At 34.7% G+C, this 23,574-nt stretch overlaps 1 protein-coding gene across 3 annotated transcripts in view; it reads left to right on the top strand.

Annotated features, from left to right (window-relative positions):
- The window catches only part of LOC149085376 (CUB and sushi domain-containing protein 3), a 48,762-nt gene that overhangs the window by 22,611 nt on the left and 2,577 nt on the right, over positions 1-23,574 (top strand). For all 3 annotated transcript variants that reach the window (XM_089233362.1, XM_089233363.1, XM_089233364.1), the window contains exons 3-11: positions 15,960-16,172; positions 16,716-16,811; positions 17,811-17,936; positions 18,055-18,342; positions 19,003-19,134; positions 19,457-19,633; positions 19,863-20,042; positions 22,200-22,379; positions 22,769-23,455. In XM_089233362.1, the coding sequence (XP_089089488.1) occupies positions 15,960-16,172; positions 16,716-16,811; positions 17,811-17,936; positions 18,055-18,342; positions 19,003-19,134; positions 19,457-19,633; positions 19,863-20,042; positions 22,200-22,379; positions 22,769-23,455 (2,079 nt within the window). The remainder of the gene's footprint in view (positions 1-15,959; positions 16,173-16,715; positions 16,812-17,810; positions 17,937-18,054; positions 18,343-19,002; positions 19,135-19,456; positions 19,634-19,862; positions 20,043-22,199; positions 22,380-22,768; positions 23,456-23,574) is intronic.

The raw sequence follows: 23,574 nt of genomic DNA, 5'->3' as shown, positions 1-23,574 counted from the left end.
ATTTCGGAAAAAAAATTCATTTTAAAAACAGCTTACGCCCATGATAAAGCAGCATGACTTCAAGGAAATTGAATAAAAATTGATTCAAAATAAAGAAAACTGTTCAGTGTTCATTAAATGACGAACAAAATTTGAGATCAGAAATACTTGGGTTATAAAAAAAAAATTATTTTTTAATTTAAAATTTAATTTTGAATAAGATTTAGTCGATAAAATATCAATCTTTTTCATCATTTTATGAATTGAATAGTTTTCTTTGTTTGATATAATTTTTTATTCAATTATATTGATTTTAGTGCATTTGTACAAAAATCTGAAAAAATGTAAGTAGTCAAGATATGTAAAATTTTGTACTAGAATAGGATAGCATACCCAATCAAATATATGTGGTAAAAATTTGAAATAAATCAATGGATGTATAAATAATTTTTAATAATACATTATTTTTATTATTATTTTAATTAATGCGTTAATATTTTAATTAATACATTAATATTTTAATTAATACATTAATATTTTAATTAATACATTAATATTTTAATTAATACATTAATATTTTAATTAATACATCATTATTTTAATTAATATATGTATTTCTACGTAAGAAAGTTTTTTTTACCATGTTGAAATGTTTACCCTTTAGCGGCGCGCTGCATATTTCCAGATCACTTGAATCAGTGCTTCTCAACCTGTGTCTATATGGCCCCCTTACGGTTCTGATATTTTGAGCGGGCCACGGGTGAAAATTAGGTGGAAGGGAAGCCACGAAAGGTAATTGGGGGCCACAGAGAGCTGTGAAAAAAAAAAATCTGCTTTGAAGAAAAGGGGAAAGCGTTGAAATCAGGTACGATGGGAAAAACTGTGACCAGAATTCAGAATCCAGCAAAGAGTCTCATAGAACCTTGACCATCTGGGCATGATCCGGGGGCCTCATGCCCATAGAAGTCCTGCACAATGAGATCTGGTATGGTACTATGATCTCCATAATTAGGCAAATAAATTAACTGTTACTTCCTACTAAGAATGGGGGTCCTAGAACACTATCTTGCCCTGGGACTTATGTTCAGATGGTCCTGCACGTATCCCCCCCCCAAGAAAGAAGCTCACTGCACTCTAGCCCAGGGTAGACTCGAGTCCAGGGTGACGTGCTGAGAGGGGGGGGGCGATTTTTTGAATAGGTTCGTTGAATCACCCCGTATCTTACGAAACAGACCAATTTCTCCATTTAAATTCTTCGAAAGGATGATCTCTCACTCACCCCCACCCCCCTGGATCCACTTCTTGCCCAGGAGTCCAGATAAACCTTATTTATAAAGTTTTTGTTCATTATAAATTTTTAGTTTTTACTAAATTTAATTCAATAAGTAAAAAGGATGTCACACCTGGATGAGGGTTTAGAGACCTGCGTAAAAAAAGGGGGAAGGCATGAGAAGATTATGTCCAAATGGCAAGGCCGTAACTAGGATTTTGGCCGCCCCCACAACTTTATAAAAGTGTTCTTTATTCCTACCTAAAATTGCCATTCCCCCCCCCCTAAATTTTTCCGCCCGAAGCAGTTCCTCCCCCCCCCCCCTATCCCCACCTAGTTAGGCCCTGCAAAGGGGGCCATGGGCTAAAAAACTTTGAGAAACAGTGACCGAAATGACTCTCGGCAGTTCGGCACGTTTATCGATCACTTCAGTGAGAGAGAGAGAGAGAGAGATTCACGGCACATTTTCAGATCATTTAAGTGACCCACAGCACTGTTCCAGATCACTTAATTTATTAGCCCGCGACACGTTTTCAAACCAATGCAGTGGCCCGCACTCTCCTAAACTTTGAACATCCTTGGTTTAAACTATAGTTTGGCTATTCTTCAGTTAATAACTTTAATCAGAGTTAAAAAAAATTGTTCATTTTATTTGATACCATTTCCAGTTATTCAGCTTTTACTCAAAAAAAATGAATATTCAGATTTATTAAAAAAGGGCAGCCGTTCTATTTTTGTGAGTTCTATGGGTTTTAGCGGATCATTACTACGTCTCGGGTGAAAACATCGCAGCTTTATTGGCCATTCACTTCAAGGAACTTTAAAATAGCACTTTTGTCTCCTTTTTGTCTAAACCGCCCCCCTTTCTTTTCTTTGAGATTAAAAGAGATAACTGACAGAAGAAAAAGATAATACTTATTCCAAATTTGTCCTCAACTTTCTAAATTAACCGTGACTTGACACGTCTTTTTTCTCCATGCCAAATGGCTATCACTTCTAGTTTCTCAAAAATACACATAATCCTACAAGTGTGAAAGCTGTTAACATTAAAGATAAACTTTTTGAACATAATATTCGACTATTTTTGGATTGGAATTGCAGTCGGCGCTTGAAAATAGGTTTTTGGTAGTGTATAAATATATATGATAGGTAAATGTGATAAATCAGATATCACATATGCCTAATAGCCGGTTATTATTCATACTTACCAATCGTCGTGGTAAGTTTCTATTAATTTATCACTTTTACCGGCGATTGTGCATAATAACAAAGTGTCGTTGGTAAATTTGATAAATACTTGAAATTTATCGGCTTTATCTGTGATTATGCGTACTGCCCAAATGTAGTTGGTGAGCGCCCGATAGGCGCAGTGGTAAGATGCTCGTCTTCCACTATGAAGGTTACCATCAAGGTCCACGGCTTCGTTAGAGACAAATACTTCACCTACCGAGCCTGGGGCGACCACCGATAGATGGCGACTTCATTTCCCACCCGAATCCACTGGTTGGAAATTGCCGTATGGCGATATATGGCTGGAGATGGTGTGCGGTAAAGTAGTGTAATTGGTGAATTTGATAAATATGGAAAAAATTCGAAATGCGTCTAGTATGTGGGATGAATAGAGTGGGCTCCCAATATAATGGTAACAAATTTTACGATCGTACCCCGATATAATGATACCATGCATGTATGAATTATCATGTATAGTATATCATATAGTACGATTTATCACGTTTACCAATGATGCGACGCTTGGGCATTATGCATAATCGCCGGAAAAAGTGATAATTTTTTAAGTACTTATTAAATTTGCCAACGACGTTTCGGTAACTATGCATAATCGCTGGTAAAAGTGATTAATTTAGAGGAAATTATCAAACTTACCAAAATTCTCGGCGATTATGTATACAAACCGGATTTATCACATTTAACGTAACATATATACAAATATACGTTAATGATAATAATCGTGTCTTATTCACTATACTTTCTGAACAGACACATTTACAAGCAGGACCGTCTTAAGAGCATCATTGGCCCTCGGGCCAAGTAATTTTTCCTGAGCCTTTACCTGGTAAATTCTATAAAATATCAACCAGATCTCACTTCTGTGAGGCCCCTCTTCACTTGAGGTCATGCGTTAAGACTGCACTGTTTACAAGATGTATTAAGTTAAATACAGTTAAATACGTTCAAAGAGATTTGAGTAAATACTGCTTTCTACTGTTACTCAGAACAACCCTTAGGTGTGTGCGACAGGTGCGGTCGCTCCTTTTTGCGGGACCCCGTATTTAAAATAGTAGAAGTGAAATAGATACATCAAATACTTTTTTTGTAGCAAACAAGGTATGTGTGTGCAGGGCCGTAACTAGGGGGGAGCAGGCGGGTCTGAACCAGAAGGGGTACCGAATTGACCCTTTAACTCCTTCCTCTACATGCAAGGGGCGCCAAAATTCCGGCTTGTCCCGGGTGACAAAGTATCTAGTTGCGGCCCCGTGTGTGTGTTTCAACTGATTTGATTCTGGAATTTACATCAACCCTGGAATTGTTTTTCTCATTAATTCTGAAATCATTTCTCTCACATCAATTCTCAATTCATATCTATACTGAGATTATTTCTCTCATTAGTGTTCTGAATTTTCATCAATTCTGATATTTATTCTCTTATTAATTCTGATATATTTCTTCTCTTATTAATTCTGATATATTTCTTCTCTTATTAATTCTGATATATTTCTTCTCTTATTAATTCTGATATATTTCTTCTCTTATTAATTCTGATATATTTATTCTCTTATTAATTCTGATATATTTATTCTCTTATTAATTCTGATATATTTATTCTCTTATTAATTCTGATATATTTATTCTCTTATTAATTCTGATATATTTCTTCTCTTATTAATTCTGATATATTTATTCTCTTATTAATTCTGATATATTTATTCTCTTATTAATTCTGATATATTTCTTCTCTTATTAATTCTGATATATTTCTTCTCTTATTAATTCTGATATATTTCTTCTCTTATTAATTCTGATATTTCTTCTCTTATTAATTCTGAATTTTCATTATCTCTGATGTCTTCTTTCATTAATTTTCAATTTTATTCAATTCTGATATTTTTCTCTCATTTATTTTGAATTTCCATCAATTTTTATATTTGTTCTTTCATTAATTTTGAATTTTCATTGATGATGGAATCTTTCAATTATTTCTCATTTTTAATTCATCAATTCTAAATTTTCATATATATTAGTTGAAATATCATTACACCTAAATTTTCATTATTTTTGAAATTATTTCTTCCATCAATTCAAAATTTTCTTCAATTCTGAATTTTTATCGATTGAAAATTTTTCTTAATTTTTGTGTTAATTTACATTTAATTGTGCCTACAATTCAGGGCTAAGGAGCCCTGAAATTATTTTCTAACCGGGCTCCCTCGTTTCATAAAAGCGGCCCCGTTGCCACTATCAATTTCTTCACCTAGTATCAGTTTTTTAACCAAAAAATAAGAAATCGATAATCGCAATAAACACTGGTGAATGATGATATCGATTAAAGTGCCATTGTGGAATGAATCTTGATATCTCTTGACGTTGCTCCAAATTTAGATGATTTCCATACAAAGAAAAACCAATACATTCTGGAAAAAACAATCGAATCTCTCAATAATCTTGGTTGATAGAAAAATAGAATTAGAACGAATCGATCGCGCGGTTATCGTTACATGTAACCTCGATTTACGTCATTCTCATGTCCTAAGAGATAATATATTACTTTTTTTTTTGATAACTTGTAAAGATTTAGTGATACATTATTATTTGTCATACCTCCCGCAAAATCTTCAGATCTTTTACATTTTTCAGCTATTTTCATTATTTTGATATTTTATTCAAAATAACAAAATCATTTTGATATGCGGAAATCTACCGTAAGTGCTACATCGGCACTTTTCTCAGATAATGTTCAACTTTTATTTACTACAGTTTTTGTTTTCTGGTGTTCTAGAAACAAATATTTAGTATAAAATGCTTGCTGAATCCTCAGAACAAATACTGAACACAGTGAAATCTCGGTATAACGATATTCTGCGGAGTAGGAAAAAACATCGTTATAGAGGGATTATCGTTATATCGAGAGGCAACATTATCCTTACGTGTGATCAAATTTATGCTGATGTCATATTTTTTACACCGGTATTGTTAATATCACCAGAAAATGCGCTTTTATGTATTTATTCACCGCAAAAGAATTGCAATTGATTAATTTATTAATAAAATTCATTTAAATGCAATGTCCTGTAAAAAATTTATTACATTGCACTTTTGTGTTTTACACATAAAAACTAGCATTAGTAATAACTTCCTTTTCAGCTTTCGGTGAACCTTTAGTGCTAAAGATCGAGGTTATTAGACGCTTTCAGAAGAACGAAAACTATTGAAGTAGTTAAAATTAAATTCAAAACTATTTTGAGCAAGTGGTTTCAAAAATTTCCTAAAAATATCGTTATAAGGGATTCATCGTAGTAAAGGATATCGTTATATCGGGAGGAGTTTAACATTAGACTATATATAGCCAATCCTAAACCAAATTTGGAAAAATATCGTTGCAGAGGGAGTTATTGTTACATCGAGTATCATTGTAGCAAGGTTTCACTGTATTCGAAATGCAACTTATATTTGAATGTTAAACGATAAAGGTATATAGTCATTTTCTTATAGATTGTATGCTTTGAAACATATGAATTTTTGCTCCCCTCATACATGGAAATACGCCCCCTAAAATAACATTTTCTAAAACGAAAGCGCCGTGTCGGGTAAGTCAGGAAATACGATTTTTGATTGTTAATTAAACTATTTACATCTGACATTGATTTTTTTTTTTTCGATTAAGCCAGATTATTCAAAATCATCATTTAAAAGCATACATAATATCGCACTAAAATAAACAGCAGCTAGAAGTTATACCGAGCGTTTCACCAAAACTGCCTGAAAGGAATAAATATGCGATGGTTCGTTTAAAAATTCGAATAAATTATGAAAAATGATGAGCAAAGAAAGCAGTAAGTGTTAACCCCAAAAAAAATGATAATTGGGAGAAATACAAAATTTACTATTTTTATATGGCCCCTAATCGAAATAAATCCAGATCAGTAAGTGTGCCTTTTTTCTTCCGTATTGAAATACAGATTACGTCACATTTGAAGGAAAATTCACCGAGATATCAGTGATTTAAATGCTTGAGTTTTGTCACTTTTCACTTTTTTTCAAAGCCTCAAAAATTTTCGAAACGGTTGTTTTAGCAAGTAAAAATTGGCTCGCGATATCAGGCAACCTGAATCAAATCGATCTATTACTAGTTTTTTAGTCGAGATTCAAAGATTAATTTATATTCCTTCAATGTTATACAAGATAAAAATTCTATGTGTGATTTTGAGATAATGACTTTCAGTCTTAAAGTAACTGGTTTTTTTTTTCGGTCCTGTGTTTCGCAAGTCAAAAATAAAGTCGAATTCAGACGTTTTTCTTCACGGAATTCTTCAAGCATAAGAAGGTAGGCCATATCGCGGTAAAACAGAACAACAATGCGAAAAGTTCACCGATGACTTAAAAACGAACACATTCTTCATTTTTTCTTTCATTCGTCATCAAAAACCGGTGTAATCACGGTAAGTTCTCCCAAATAAAGCCTCTTGTAGAGAGTGTGACCTAATGTAAGAAAAGGATTCCGTGATTGGTATTCGTGAGCAAAATTGATTCTAGTAAATAATCATAGGCTTATACTTGTCTCTTATTCTGCCTTGTTTCTTTAGATGAGCATCTAAAATCCAATTTAAATTACATGTTACTCAATGAGTTTAGAGCATTCAATTCAACTACTCGAATGTTATTGTTTACGTATGAAGATTGGCATATGTTTTATTCGATCGTGACAGATAATAATCCTGTCTAATATGGCGCATGGTCAGTCACGTGAAATCTATTAATAATATCCGGCAATCAGAAAATATTTGTATTTCACATATGGATTTCGATTTCCAATCATTAGTGTAATAAAAAACATCGCAAACTTTGACCTTTCCGTAGTAAATACAAAGGTATTGATGACGAAAATTAATAAGTAAGTATGTCAAATGCTTTTGGTGATTCGTTATTCTAAAAAAATCGAAATTGATCAATACACTAAATAAGAATGGAGCTAATTTTCTTTTTTTATTAATCTTATGAAGTTCAGGCCTTTGGTTATTAATTTCAGCCTATGGTTACGAATCATCGGTGACATTCAATTATTTTAGAAAAGATAAATATATATATACATGACCACCAGTTACAGACAAAACTTGATGTTAGAAATAGAATGTGATCTGAAATGGTGGTAAAAAGGTGAGGATTAATATCTATACAAAGGGTGATTCAAAAATGATGGGCCAATTTTACAAGGTGGTAATATACACCAAACCAAATATTTATCGTCATAATTTATCGGGTCTGAAATGGAACGTAAAGCGCTATAAGGCGCTTATTCGTTGGGATGTGGCCGCTCCTCAAACTTAGAAGCGTAATTCTGGCTGTGATTTTCAGGTTGGTCTGAGCCATTAAATATTGTTTAATGAATGTAAATTTTATAACTTCTAACTCATTCGTGTATTTTCACCTCACTTCATCGATTTCGCCACTGAGCGCCGTAACGTTTCATTTCCGTCTCCGTAAACAATGACGATAAATGTTTGGTTTGGTGTGTACTACCACCTCGTAAAGTTTGACCCATCTTTTTTTAATCACCCATCATGATTCAAAAGCGAAAAACCATAATTGACGTACGCATTCTGGGCTTCATCCGTTTTCGGTTGATGGCAGTGAAAGTCAATTTTATTCGCACAGTAATTTCAATTTCCGTCGTGGTGTCATTTCTGAGATATGGATGAGTTCAGTGAGGCATGGTTGAATTACTCGCAGTAAATTCAAAAAAAAAAAATCCTTTTAAGTTAACAAAGTGAAAAATAACATGGCATTCAATCACCTATGTAATTTTTCAAAGTTTTAAGAAAACATTTTTGAAACATTTCAACGAAAGAAATAAAAAAAAGAACAGGAAACCCCCCATTTTTTTGAATAACAGACGAAAAAATGTGGATTTCTTTTGTAGAAAGTATATTCTTAAACAAACATACGTGGTCCGTTTCATTTGTCGTCGAAAGAAGTTTTTTTTTAAATAAAAAATATAAACCCGGTCCTGCGTATGGCTGTATTTCTTATTTATCGAAGAGGTCCAAGCCAGTATTCGTTATTGTACTCCACAGGTCTACTTGTTGCTTCTTGTGTTCTCTCTCATCTTTCTTCCATTCTGCGTTGGATTTGCATGGGAAGTCATCCGAGTTTAGTATGACAATCGGGGACGAATCATCTTCTGCTTCGACTCGAAACATGTCGGACATGCATTTTACTTGCCTTAACGTTTCGATGTTACCCGGCGTAACGGTCACGCGGCACGTTTCTTTTTCTGTGTCTGTCTCATTGTACAGTAGGCTTTCATGAACAAGGTCGCGTGGTGAGCCATGCCTAAAAATGAACCTTTTACCCTCAAATTTCACAGGTGTTGATTTTTCGTTTAAATCTTGAATATCTGTACCATTTGTGAAGGGATTTATATCTTATTTTCAGCTAATACTCACTTATTTAAGTCATTATTAAAACCGTAATGACAAGATAGGTTTATTCAAATCCAACTCGTTTTACATTTTCATACATTTCTGAACATATTGTATTATTTAAACCAACCATTTTTTCCTGTTTTTTTATACAGTTCATTTTTCAACATTATGAACTTGACTTTATACATAAGCAATGTTTATGTCGATTTTATTTATTATAATTAATCTTTTTCACGCGTCGTGTTGTTTATTTTCAGTTAACAATGAATTTTTTACCTCTAAAAATATCGAACTTTAAATTTATTAATTTTTATTTGTTCAATAATATGAGCTATGAACTCGAAATACCGACAAGGTATAGAATTTAATTTTTTATGAGGATAAAATAGATACTTTTTCACGTGAACGAGTTTAGTTATTCTTACTTATTAATTATGCAATATGTTTGTAAAATTTGAGATAAAATTACAATATCGATCGGTCTATTATTAATAAGATAAATGAAAATAGTTTTGAATTGTAAAATAATAAAATTGTGTATCACTTTCCATCATGCTCACCATAAAAAAAAAAATTGCAGTAAATAATATTATTTAGATAACCATAATTTCATTAGGTGATCATTTACAGCCGATGGAAATGGACATGCGGTCAAGTTCGAGTTATTCATTACATTGTTTTCTATAGTTCTTTTAGTAATTATCTTATTCCATAAAGACTGCTTCTATTGTATGTAATCAAAGGTCGAGAAAAGTTTATTATACCGGTTTCCGGCAAACAATTTACGATAGCATCTTCTGTCTCCGTTGAATTGAAATGTGACCTATTCTGCTTTAGGACAAACGTGAACGAACAAAACTAAATAAAAGATCCTCGGTCTTGTTCTTGAACTTGAAATAAACGTTTTTACTCCATTGAATCTTTTAAAGAATGGTCGTTGTGAATGTCAGTGAAAAGTGCTTATCACACACACACAAGTGAAATAGTAATTTCGTAGCTCTTAAGTTGAAAAATAAATTTCATCCTTTTGTCCTTTGACCTCTGGTGCTAAATCACTGTAAAATAAATGTCAGTCACTGTTAGTTTAAAATTTTTCTCTCTTATTCTACATAATAATGATAATAAAAATAGCAATCTTAACTTAGGAGCATATTTCACGACATTTCCGCATTTTGCATTAAATCTGAGAAATATGTGCTGTTTTCTATTTTCTTCTTATCATCAATATAGCGGAACCTCGATAGCTCGACATCAATGTCGATTCAATCGGATGTAATTTTAGCAAAGTCTCCCACAATTTCACCCTTAACAAATTTTTAAAAGATTGTTTATATACATACATGCGCGCACAATCATCTATACAGGGTAGTAAAAAATCCCTTGGCTACATTCTACTAATGAGCATATACTGATCCTAAAGGCATACTTCCAATTAAAAAGTATCCAAATTACGCGTATACCTTAGATACGTCATTCATATTGCAAGGAGGGGTTATACAATCATTCAAATACAAAAAATGAGTTTTTATATGGACACACTATCCTCAGAAACCCAATTAGAAAGTTATTTTCTCTGTCACTGCTGCGGCCAACAAAAAAATTCCACGTTTGTTGGTGCAATATTCACCGAGATATTTGAACTCAAAAATTTGAAAAAAAAATTGAAAAGAATGACAAGAACTAACGGACAACGCTTCTTTACCTTATTTATACTATTCGTCCTCAATTTTTCTACATTTTTGAATTTAAATATCTCAGTGAATTCAATATCTCACTTACAAACGCGGAATTTTTTTGTTAGCCTCACAAGAGACAGTGCAACAACTTTATATCTCGATTTTTGAGAAGATGGTGTCAGTATAAAAATTTAGTTTTTGCATTTTAATAACTATACAATCCCTTGCAATATGAATGACGTACTTGAGGTTCACACGTTATTTTAATACTTTTTCTAATTGTAAGTATGCCTCTAGGATCTACAGTTCGCCAGTAAAATGTGGCCTATAGGGACTTCCCCTACTGCCCTATATAAAGCAGAATAATTCTATTACGAAAAGTTACCGCATTAAAAACAATTTCCTGATTTAATGAGTAAATTTAATTAAGATATGAAAAGTATTTCTTACCAATCGTTTTATAGATTCTAGGGGTAAATAGGTGGAGTTGATTCTTGCAGAAAATCGAAAGGTGTTCAGAGGTAAAGAATGGTGTTTTTTAAATGAAATAACTATTGATTTGAAGAAATGGAGATGTCGAAGTGGTAAAATATTTAGAGAATGGAAAAGTTCTAGTGAGGGAGTACTATAACCGTTAGTTAACAGTGTGATTATTCTTTTGTGCAAAGTGATCAAAGGATATAAGTTAGTAATATAGTCACTGCCCCAGACGGTTAAACCATGATAGTGAAAAAATGAGTAGTGCAAAACTAAAAAAGAGCGATGAAGTACCTTTCTTCTACGTACTTGAAAATTTTTAATCTAGCTTCATCGATCATCATTCGAAATTTCGGACATCATCTACACCTATCCGTTACTAGTCCACGGGTCGAGTTTTGGCCGAACGGCAGGAAGAATGGAAAGTCACCTGACACCCAGGCTTAAAAAGAAATCTTCGACAAAAGGCACAGAAGAAAATTAAACAAGGAATTGCTGTAATATACGAGTGCAATTTCATAAAAGTTTTGAACTGATCAAGGCAAGGACAATTTCTAAAAATTAGTTTTGATTACATGTCACCAATCGTAGTTGAGTTGTTTGGGGTTTATTGAGACGCGAGTTGGAGTTTTTTTTTTCTCATTTAAAATTGGTATTGTACCGACTGCGGGGATAATAAATGTCTAGTTACGGGGTTAGCCCAGTTACTCACACATCGAATTATCATGGTTTCGGTGAATTTATTTCCACAAAAGTTGAAATTTTCTGGTCATGATACGAATCAGGGGGACAAACGTGATGTGGAACATTGATTCTAAGTACATATTTTGGCGAGTTTTTTCAGCCATATTTTTTTAAATATAAATAATGAAAACGATGTCATCTGTCGTTAATACACACTGCTCGGCTTGCCTACATCTCACGCAATAATAACTGTTTTCGATACCCGAGTTTGATCATAGTTATGCATCAACTTCGTTGCTATAAATTGATGAATTCCTATATAATGTTTCACTTTTTCTCAACCATTTTTTTTTCTTAATTTTTGCGTTCCATCAAACCGAAACGTGTTTAGTAGGCACGTTATGACATACAGCGTCTCGAAGATTACATTCAGCAACTCTATCTATGCCTTTGGCAAAAAAAAAAGTTCGTACATATTGAACTCCACTACGTACTTGGTGTCACTTCTTTTCCTCGTGATTGGTTTCGGTTCACGAATGCTGTGGTAGTCTTGATAACCTTGTAGACGGAGACTTCCTATTCCTAAGTAGAAAGTAATTAAATATTTTTTTTTTCTCGTTATTATATCATTCGTTGCTTTTTCTTTTTTGAGCGGCGGAGGCAGAAGAGTTCAGTCAGAAACATGTAACGACGAGGCATCATTTTTGCTTGCGAATTGGCTTGCTTTCGTCCGTTCAGTAGGTCGCTGATCTTGGGATGTAGGAGGGCGGCCGACCGTGGCAAAAAAACGAATTTCCTGATGTACTTTCTTATTAGTACCAGCAAATACGAGAAATGTTTCAACCAAGGGCGCTCGAACGGAAGGAAATGTGATTATTAAAGCAATCATTTTTTTCGCTCTACGTGTTCAAGATGCCCCGCAGCTTCTTCTACTTGCACGAAGATCATTATTTCGCATAGTCCTTTTATTTTCGATTCATTTCTTTCAACTATCTAATATACTCGCGGTACAAATTTATGCAATCTCTGAAGGTTTGTTTAACTTGTAACGTGGTTCAACAAACCCTCAAATGGTTTACCCTCAAGCTTTTTGCATGTCATTTCTCCCTGTGTATACCATGTACGTTTCTTTCCTTTTTTCGTGGTCATTCTTTAACTTCTTAGAAGTATCGCTATTATACAGGAATCAAATCTGATATGTTTGCATCATCATACGTGTAAACATATCTCGAAGATTATCCAAACAACGATCTTTCTCATTATCGGCATACACGGAACAACCAGCGAAATAGAAAAATATATACATCGGACGGGGAATTGCGATTGGTTTAAATAGTGACAACTGGCTAGTTGACAAATAACAAATGCGTCATTTGTGAATGGATATCTGCTGATGAATAACCACAGTCTGAGGCAAGTCTTTTTGCTGAAATTACTCAGAATCAAAACACACACACTCGGTCATTTCATACCTTTTACTTTTAAGAACAGCAACATGGGTCTCTCCGTTTTCCTACATTTTCTGAGATTTGTAAACCAATATATGTACCAGAAATTAATTTTTTTTTACCTATACAAAGTGCTAGTTGGATAATCTGGATTTATATTTGTGAAAGCTATATGCTATACCATAATAGTCAAGTGCTACATCGACGAAATAACATGAAATGAAAAGATTTCACTGATTTTGCGCCGGTCTTCCACTGAAAGCGACAACACGCGACAAGCTACGCGAGTGGCAAAAGGGCGTCTGTGAGGATCAAAAGAGACTCTCAAAAAACTCTCATCTACCTTATCTCTATTATACTTTTCCTTTCCCCCTTTCTTTTCTAACGTGCGGTTAGGTTAGGACAAGGTTACTAGATTTATCATCGATTTGTCAGATAGAGATAATCCAAATTTGTTGCTAAACGCTTGCACACACACACAAATGTTGTTAAAGTCCATACTTAATGGGACATCTGACACAAACTCAGAGAAGGCATTCTTGTTGTAAAAAAATAAATAATTATATTTAATCGATTACTACTTATCATCACAACCCATGACGGCAATTATCAAATTTTCAGCATCCATGTTCACGAGGGAAAGGGGAGAGAGAGAAAAAGAACGACAAAAAGGAGAAAAAAAATAACGGAGTGGGTGGCGTGAAAAAAAAAAGTAATCACCCGTATTGCGCCTACGCAGATACGACAAGAGGCTTGCGATCTCATTCGAATCGGACATTTTTGTCGTCTGCTGTTGTAGCCGGAAATTACTAGCTGCAGATCGCTGCCAATGGACGAGGTTCGCGTACTTTCTGTGCAATGGGATCAACGAATGACGACATCTGAGCGCGACTTATTTATCGCTTCAAGTCGCTTCCAGTAAACGACCAGCCTCTTAGACTATTACATATAAACATCAATAATTTGTGACATAAATGTTAGCGAAAGTTAGACAACAATTAGCGAGTATTGTGGTGATGCAATGTGACCTTGAAATTGCTATTATTTCACGCATGTCCTCTTTGCATATTTTTGTAGTCGTGAGAGATTAGTTTATATTCTCGTTATGATATATGTACATAAATAATATTCTTTCAGTTTGCTTGCCAAAGTAACGACAGCGCGCGAGATCTCTCGAGCCCACAAAAATACGCAAAGAGGACACGTGCGTGAAATAACAGCAATTTCATATTGCGTCACCATACTGATATTTAACTTCTTATCACGGAAATAAATCGGTCTACCATAATGTAACCTCAACTATGAAGTATCAATCAAGATGTATTACATAGCTAGTGACAGAGAGAAAACTGTTAACCAATTAAATTGACAGATTTCTATTTATTTTTTTTTAAATTAACTGAAAGATACTTTATCGCGGTATCTAACTATAGCGTTTCTTACAGAGTTGTAGGTTAAAATCTATCTAATATTTATTGTAAAGTATACAAGTAATTGTGATATTTTCCGCATGCATGCTTTTTTTAATATCTAAAACGAAAATGTCGTTTCGTAAACGATTAAATTAGGGAAAAAGTCGTCCTCTGGTTTATATATCCTGCTAGTAATAGAGAGAACACCGTTCTCTCTCTCTCTATATATATATATATATATATAGAGAGAGAGAGAGAGAGAGAGAGAGAACGGAATATATATATATATATATATATTGTTTCAGTAATTTTGACTTCACCAAGCCTATCGTATTCTTTAAATTACTGTCACGTCCAGGTTGAAACCCAAAACAGCCGTATTTGAACTAGTGGAATTTGTGTAAAAGAAGAGAAAAAAACCAACCACAATGTCGGAGTAATATAATGGTTGTCTAATGTGAGAGCTGACCGTCGTTTCCCTTGAGCAGAAGACCATGAATCGAAAAACACGGCCGAACGCTGCTAAACTTCGAATCAGATGTAGGCTCTTGGAGTGTGAGAACTTCAGAACAGAGCGTGGGACTCCGTCGGAAAAAAAGCAACTGGGTCAGAACCAAAGTAGCATTCACATCCTAAACAATTAGCTCGTTTACCTTGGAGAAAACACAATTTCAGTACCAAGTCATAAGAAGCATATATTACTTCGACTGGAAACATTTACTAGATTTCACTATTTTTCCAATGGTGTTCTGTGTGAAAAGATTGCCCATGCAAATCATACTTTACCGGTGCTTTCCTGTTCGTCCCAGATTACTCAACAAACTTTTGCCACTCTTTCCCTACAAGCACACATTTATCCCCTTTATTTTTTCATGGTTCCTTCATGTCATTAAGATTTTTTTTTAAATTAATATGAAAAAAAAAAAAGTAAAATGATGAAAAAAGAAATAATAAATATTTTTTCCCCATTTTTTTTCCAAGAGTTTTTCGAACGTGTTTGGATGGATTGCAATTGAAACCGGATCTTCTCTGTTATGTATAAAACAATGAAACAACTTTTTATGAATGTATTGCTAGCATTAACATTAATTTATTCATCATCTATATTATCAGATAACCTAAGAAATGGGTACTATGAAACTAAAAACCGTTTTCTATTCTGATTCTTTTGATAAGTGCATCTAGCATGTTGAAATATGTGAAGTTTGTCGGAATGCATAGCATCAAAAATCGAAAACACTTAAAAACTCTTCGACTATTCCTGATTTCTGCCGTCAACTTGTGTACCAACAAAAACTTTCTTTTATACATTCGTAAGTGTAATAAAATATCTGAATGAATTTTGCATCCCTTAGTGTTGAACGTAGCTGTGGGAAAAGCACCTATGCAATCAAGTATCAGTGGTAGTGGAATCCCACAACGGGCAATTGATGGAAGCACGAGTACGTTCTTCAGTCCCGATACCTGCAGTATGACAAAAAATGATCGTTCGCCATGGTGGTATGTAAATCTTCTGGAACCGTACATGGTACAGCTTGTGCGTTTGGATTTCGGAACCTCTTGTTGTGGTGAGCACTACTTTCTCATAAAAATACTGTACTGTATATCATATCTAGGAAAACACCAAAATATAATTTCTTCGCAATTGTCTAACATTTATGAAAAGTAAAATAATAAGTAATTTGCCCAAATAGCATTTTACAATGTTTTTTGCTCATAAAAAAATTTCTTCGAAATAAAAGTCAGAAATTTCTCATGGAATAATTGAACTGAACTCACTGCATATGGTAACAAATTCCCGGCGTACTCCTAACATTATTCTACTGTGTGAATTTTTGGACTTGGTATTTGTATTATAATGCAGGGCCTAAACAAAGATTTTCGCCACCCGATTCAAATTTGGTTTTCCCGCCCTTACAACTTTTAAATTCAATAATTTTATAACAGTGTTTTTTGTTCCCACCTAAAATTTCCACCCCTAAATTTTGCCACCTGGGGCAGTTGCCTCCTCCCCTCCCCCTAGTTCGGCCCTGTATAATGCCAATGTATGTATGCTTCAATGTGTTCATATTCAATCTTAAATGATTCGTGTTTTTCGCTATACTTTTCAGCGAACAACAGGCCTGCCACAATTGTTGTTCGAGTCGGCAACAACAGACCAGATTTAGGGGTCAATCCAATATGTAATAAATACACAGGATTTATAGGTAAGTTTTGTGTGTAGATGTTATACTCCTCTTATATCATATTTTATACAGTATATCATTCCACATACGGTATTGTTAAATTTCGCATGATTGTACCGTTCTTACTTTGTTTAAGAAAACCTTGATATAACAGAGTGTTGATCGTAAACAATTGATGATCGTGAATTATTCTATGTGGATTGTTTGACAGAGTAACCGATTAACTATTAATCTATGGTTGTTTGCCTCTTACAATAGCAAAATGAATTTTCCAATTCATGGAGGAGATGAAGCTATTTTCAAAATAATCTAAATTACAAATTTTCTTTAATGAAATAATGATAACTTGGCACACCATATGGAATGATAACATTTGTTTCGAGTTTCAAAAAAGGGCATCTATCATGGATGAAATTAAACAAATCGGTTTGCTGAAGCATTTTCTAGTTACAGGTCACCAGTCATGCATCATAGAATCATGCTTTTCACACAGCAACTATCAAAGCTTCATTTGACCTACGAATGTGCGTAAGCCTTCCTGATCAAAACGTTTTCATATGTTGTGCATACTCAGTTATGCTTCGAGTGTTAATTGAACTCGAAGATATTTTTGGTTTTAAAGCTTGATTTCAAAAAAGAAATCTACAACAGCAGAGACCGTCTCTTTACCGAGAGACTGAAAGAATTAAGGAGACTAACTCTTTTGCCGAGAAATGATTACTAGTCAGGCACCAGCTTCACGCCACGTTTTGGTCTGGAAATAAAAATACATTCCTACGAAAATACATGTATATATTATTTTAATTTTGAGAAAATTCGTTATAGGTAATTTTATATATAATAATAGAAATTTTGACTCGATAAGTTTGTATATTGATATGAAATCTGCATCTTAAGAGCGAAAAAAGCTACTGTTTGCACAAAATCTTACAATTCTGATCGCAATGATCTCAAATGAACACTGCTTGTAATGTTGTTTGCCTATCAATTTGGTGCAACTCGACTATTTTCATTGTACAGAAGAAGGAAGACCCTTATTTTTACCATGTACAACTGCGATGCCGGGTGCGTTTGTTGGCGTGTATTTAGAAGACCCCCCCGGAAATCCTCTTTCAATATGTGAAGCTTTTGTTTACACGGATCAAGGTAAATGCTCTTCATGTTAGATGGCTAATTCCAGTCAAATTCACATAAGGTTTTATTTTATTATATCCCTGCTAATGAATCCTTCACTCTAAACACTGGTTTTTTTTTATTCCTAAAGCTCTACCTATCGAAAGATGTCCGTCATTTAGAGATCAACCACTTGGAAGCACGGCAACTTATAATGGCAAATGTTACGTCTTCTACAACAACCAGCCAAGAAATTTAATTTCAGCGAGAAGGTTCTGTGAGATTCGAGGAGGCAATCTTATAGATGAGTCAAATCCAGCTCTTCAAGGCTTCTTGAGCTGGGAGCTCTTCCGGCGGCACCGTAATGATCCCAATGGACAATACTGGCTTGGAGCAGTACGAGATCCTCGTAGCCCTAATAACTGGAAATGGATAAACGGTATGTTCAAAATATCGGATGATGAGAGGGAATCTAAAATAAAGAATCACCATGATATATATATATCACTGTAATTCAAACAAATTCCGAATAATAATTATATGATATGATACTAAATGAAAAAAAATCAAAATTTTATCGTATGAAAGGTAGGTATTTACATAAGACCAGTCAATACTAATGCTTTGTTATTGATTGAATTTCACTCAGCGAATGGTAAGTAAAGGTTTTGTCGTACTTTATTAATTTTTATTATCTTCCTAATAATGAGATTGATCACGGGACGTGAGGTAAGCATAATATTGTTCATAGCAATTTAAGTCAGCACAAGCAGTAGTGGCGCTTATAACGCATACACTCGATCGATTCATAAAATCATGTTCCGCAGTTTGCTGGTCAATTTCTCTGGTTTTCAATGATTAATAATATAATCTAGCAAAAATTTCGGCTTGGAAATTATAAAAAATAATTATTTGCATTGTAAATTAGTAACTTCAGCAAATGCCTACAGCTATGCACGTAACGTGTTGAAGTCAAAGTATGGCTCTCCTTAGAATTTGTTAAAATTTTTTGTGTACCTAATAATTCATAAAATAGATGCAAAGATGCTTTAAAATGATTTGACTTTGCCATAATTAGACCGTATTTTTTGTAACACAGGTCAAGATGTCTCAATATCTTTCTGGAATTTACCAGTGACTAATGAGAATTGTTCAAGGCTAGATGGATCAAAAGGATGGCTTTGGTCTGACACCAATTGTAATCTCAACCTGAATTTCATATGCCAACATAGTGAGTGATGTAGCAATCTTCGTTTCTTATTAAGAAGAATTATTGTGAATATAAAATGAATAAACTTTCACATTTTTTAGCTATAATAATATCATTTATGCATTATTGCATGAAATATTATAATATAATGGTGTGGTTATTTTCATGGAAATTACAAATGATCACAACCTCTATTTGTTTGATATTTGACCAAAGTATCACGGTGAAGTAAATAAAAAAAGTTAAAATTATCCGAAATTAAATACTCACAGTCAAAACTCATCACATGAGTCATTTTGAAGTGTTGAATAGAATTAATTTTCTTTTTCTCCTTCATTTTTAGAGCCAGCAACTTGCGGAAAACCAGAACGACCAGCTAATTCCACAATCGTTGCTAGAAACTTTGACATAGGTTCAGTCATCGAGTATCGATGCAACGCAGGCCATTTACTAGTTGGACCAAACATAAGAACTTGTTTACCTTCTGGTTTCTTCAGCGAATTTCCACCAAAGTGTCGATGTAAGTTATGATAAATAAAATACTTGCTTAATAAATATAAATGTACATGAATAGCTACTAAATTTTCAAGGGTTTTAGTTTTGCTGGTTATGCAGGAAGAATCGCTTCACACAAACATCAGTAAATAAATTCAGCTTCAATTGTTGACTGTAGTTCTATGCATACAAAATAATTTATTTCTTAGTGCTTTTGATAATAAACGTCAATGTGATTTATTTTTCCATTTTAGACCTGGAGTGTGGTCCACCAGCCGGTATACCACACGGAAGCAATAAACTGGTCAATGGAACTCGCCATTATCTCAGTGTAGTGCAATACATATGTGATGAAGGGCATATTCTAGTTGGTCGAGGAAGTCTCGCGTGTGATGTTGATGAGAAATGGAATGGTCCCCCGCCGCGATGTGATCGTAAGTCAATTTGTTAATCTGTTCCTGTCAGCCCCCCCCCCCTTATGGGGACCATGGGATACATCCCTCCCTGGGACAGAGCCTGGGTCATGTCTGGTTTTAATAAATTATTTAAACAGTAATTATTAATTATTATATTTATATTTATATTCATATTCATTACCATTTTCTTCTTATTCCACTTTTCATAATGCCATAGATAAATTATTAAATGATTGACAAATTGGATCTTTCAACAAAGTGAAACAGTGTGTATGTCGTCACACGGCTAGAAATGTCTGACAACGTTAGAAAGAGTATGATAAAGGCTTCCAAGTATTTTCTTGTCTTCCCAATTCCCCAGACTTGAAATCAATCGAGCACATTTGAAACCGACTCAACGAGGGACATTCAAGCAACTGAAACTCTGAATCATCTCCCTCAAACCAATCTGAGATAATTCCAGCCCCGTGGGAGGTTGCATTGTCTTGCTGGAAATATATGGCCATCATCATCAGGAAACATTATGGCCATAAACGGGTGCAAGTGGTCAGCAACGATGTAGAGGTAGGTGCTGGCATTGACGGATGTTTCCAATAGAAATAAGGGACCAAGAGTATACCAGGAAAAGGCTCCCCATACCGTAATTCCGCCGCCATCCGCTTGAACAGTTGTCATGTGGCATGCCGGATCCATGGCTTCGTGCTGCTTGCGCCACACACAGATCCTGCCATCAACGTCATGGAGAAGAAATCTCTACTCGTCAGACCAGACAACCTTCTTCCGTTCATCAAGTGTCCAATTTCGGCGTTCTCTAGCCCACAAAAGCAGTTTTCTTCGGTTTTTCAGTGAAATCAAGGGGACTCTTGTTGGTCACCGGCTATTAATACCGGCTATTATACCTTTAATTTCTAGATACCTGTGACAACCTTCCAGCAACTTATTGTTTCACTTTTAGATTATCTAACTGCTGTCCAAACTGCATATGTCCGTTATTCTGAATGTATTATCTAGGTCAGTGTTTCTCAACCGCCGGGCCGCGGCCCGGTACTGGGCCGCGACTGATCTGCCGTTTCTTTTTCCCTCCATTCATTTTCCGTTAATCATGTGTTTGACTGGGCCTTCCACTTACAAAAATAAATAAAACTGGGCCGCGGGCTTCCAAAGGTTGAGAACCACTGATCTAGGTCATTATATAATGTGACTTGACAGGTGTCCATATGAAAATTTAGATTTTTTATTTTGTGACATATATATTGAATTTTTACTCTCAAAACTGGTACGGGGGATTTGCGAAAACATTTTGATTCATTGAATGTTTTTCAAACATTCCTCAATGTATAACGATCGGTTGATGAAATAAAGGCGGAAGTAGGGCTTACAGGACACCCTATATGCAGTATATATAACTCTCTCCAAAATCCGTATACGGCTGTACTCTAGTGTTTTGTTATCACCTTTATTTGAGTTTTATGTGTCACTGAATTAATAAATATCGATAACAATAACATGAATTGCCAACAATTATCGTCATCTGAAGGATCTACTTATACAGAGTAATTCAGAATCCGTAGGACAAACTTAAGGAGTGATCGAACACACCAAAACAAGCATTTTTCATCATGCAATTTGTGTGGTTGAATTATGAAAGGTTGAAGTGTGCAAACTCTGTGATAAAACACATTAATGACTCTAATTTTGGTTTCAATGGAAATTGCGTTCACAATGCCCAGGAGATGGGACGGGTGCCATATAATGGGCTCGCTGTATTCTATGGGAGCAGAAATGTAGTATTTGCAGATGGTTGCATGGATCATAGCACAAAATATAACATTTGCTACCAGTGAATTACAGTTCTTCACTGTGTATCGCCTTTGCTATTGCGATTCAATCACACATTCCATGACCAAATACGCTTGTTTAGATGTCTTATATCACTTTTTAAAGTTTGTCCCATGAATTTAGAATTACCCTGTAAAAAAAAGCGGTGTAAAACTGCTGCGAAGATGTTATACATGTACACCAGACCAAGATGAATACAAATACATTGTACCAGAAACAAGATATTATACATATCATTGTTTCTATAAATGATACCTCATCTCAGTACGCCATCGCACGATATTGATGTTGATTTAAATGTAAATGTGTGTATTTACTTTTTAATTGATCTTGCAGCTGTATATTGTCGACAGCCGCCACCAATATCCAACGGCCAAGTGTTTTTGTCGTCCAACACAACGGTATTTGGGACAACAGCGAAATATGTCTGCAATTCAGGATACGCAACAAAAGGAAAAGACGTCATTATGTGTGTCGCCAGTGGATATTGGGATGGTGACGCTCCTGTATGTCAACGTAAGTATCCAATTAATATAAGTCGAACGATGCAAACTGGCGCTTGCTTTATCTTTATCGTATAATTTCTTCACTCCTTTTCCCAAAATAAACTGTTAAATTTATAATAAGATTACTAAAACCTCTTCCAACAAATATCTAAACTACCAAACTAAGCTAAATATAATAGCTGTTCAAAATTGATAATACAGAAACTATCATACATATATTACTGGAATTAGATTTTTTTCGCTGATTTACAGCATACGAGCCAATTATTCAGCTAAAATGACTTAGGGATATAAGGAGAGTTAAATGGTAGACTGCTCACTTTCATGTGAGCATTTTGTACGAGTATGTGTTGTGTGTATGAGAGAACGATAATACATATTATTTCATTGTTTTTTTAGCTGAACCGATTCCAACGAGGTCGTCAACAAAACCAACACCTAAAAAACCGTCAGAAGTGACAGAACCAGCAGTTGAGACTTCAAAAACCAGCCATCAACCTACAACAGATGTAAAATTACAGCCTTCGCATCCCTCGTATACAGATTCCTCTACAGCATCGAACGCTCAACCTGAAAATTCTCATACATCGCAAGAGAAAGAGACAGTTACAGACATGACAAAATCTCAGTCGACATCTACGCAATCAAAAGATCAAACGACGACACAATCATCGACTTGGCCGATTTCTTCACATCACCATCCAGCTTGGACACACTCGCCACTAGAAATTATTCCAGTTGACGATAACGACGAATTAGACAATCAACTTGACGAGTCTCCGAGCAATAGAATTTCATTTTTCGAAGATGCTCCAGGAAACAAAATCCCAGAGCAACCTCCGACTCGACAAAAACCTCCTGAAGTAACTTCTTCTATACTTCTGTCACCTGTTCAACCAAATACTGTATCTACAACTGTTCCTGGTTATAAACCCACAGAAGATCTTCCTATAATCACAATAGGTGACAACGACCCTAGCGAAAATACGTTCTACTCAAGGAATGGAAATAATAAGGGATCAGTCAAATATGGACATAAAAATGAAGGAAAATCCTTAAATAGTGCCCAAGCCAAATTGAATATGGGTAGGTTTTTCTGGCACTGCTGTTAAAAAGAATACTAGCAAAGAATCCTAGACTGTCTTTCCAAAAAAAACTACTCTTTTCCCTAAATTACATGCATAAGCAGTTCAATACATTACTTG

This window comes from Pholcus phalangioides, unplaced genomic scaffold (assembly GCF_987345545.1).
Source record: "Pholcus phalangioides strain wild (caught in Gottingen) unplaced genomic scaffold, Ppha-v1.0 ptg000007l_1, whole genome shotgun sequence".
Lineage (NCBI taxonomy): Eukaryota > Metazoa > Arthropoda > Arachnida > Araneae > Pholcidae > Pholcus > Pholcus phalangioides.
This window is presented reverse-complemented; position numbering and strand designations above follow the sequence as displayed.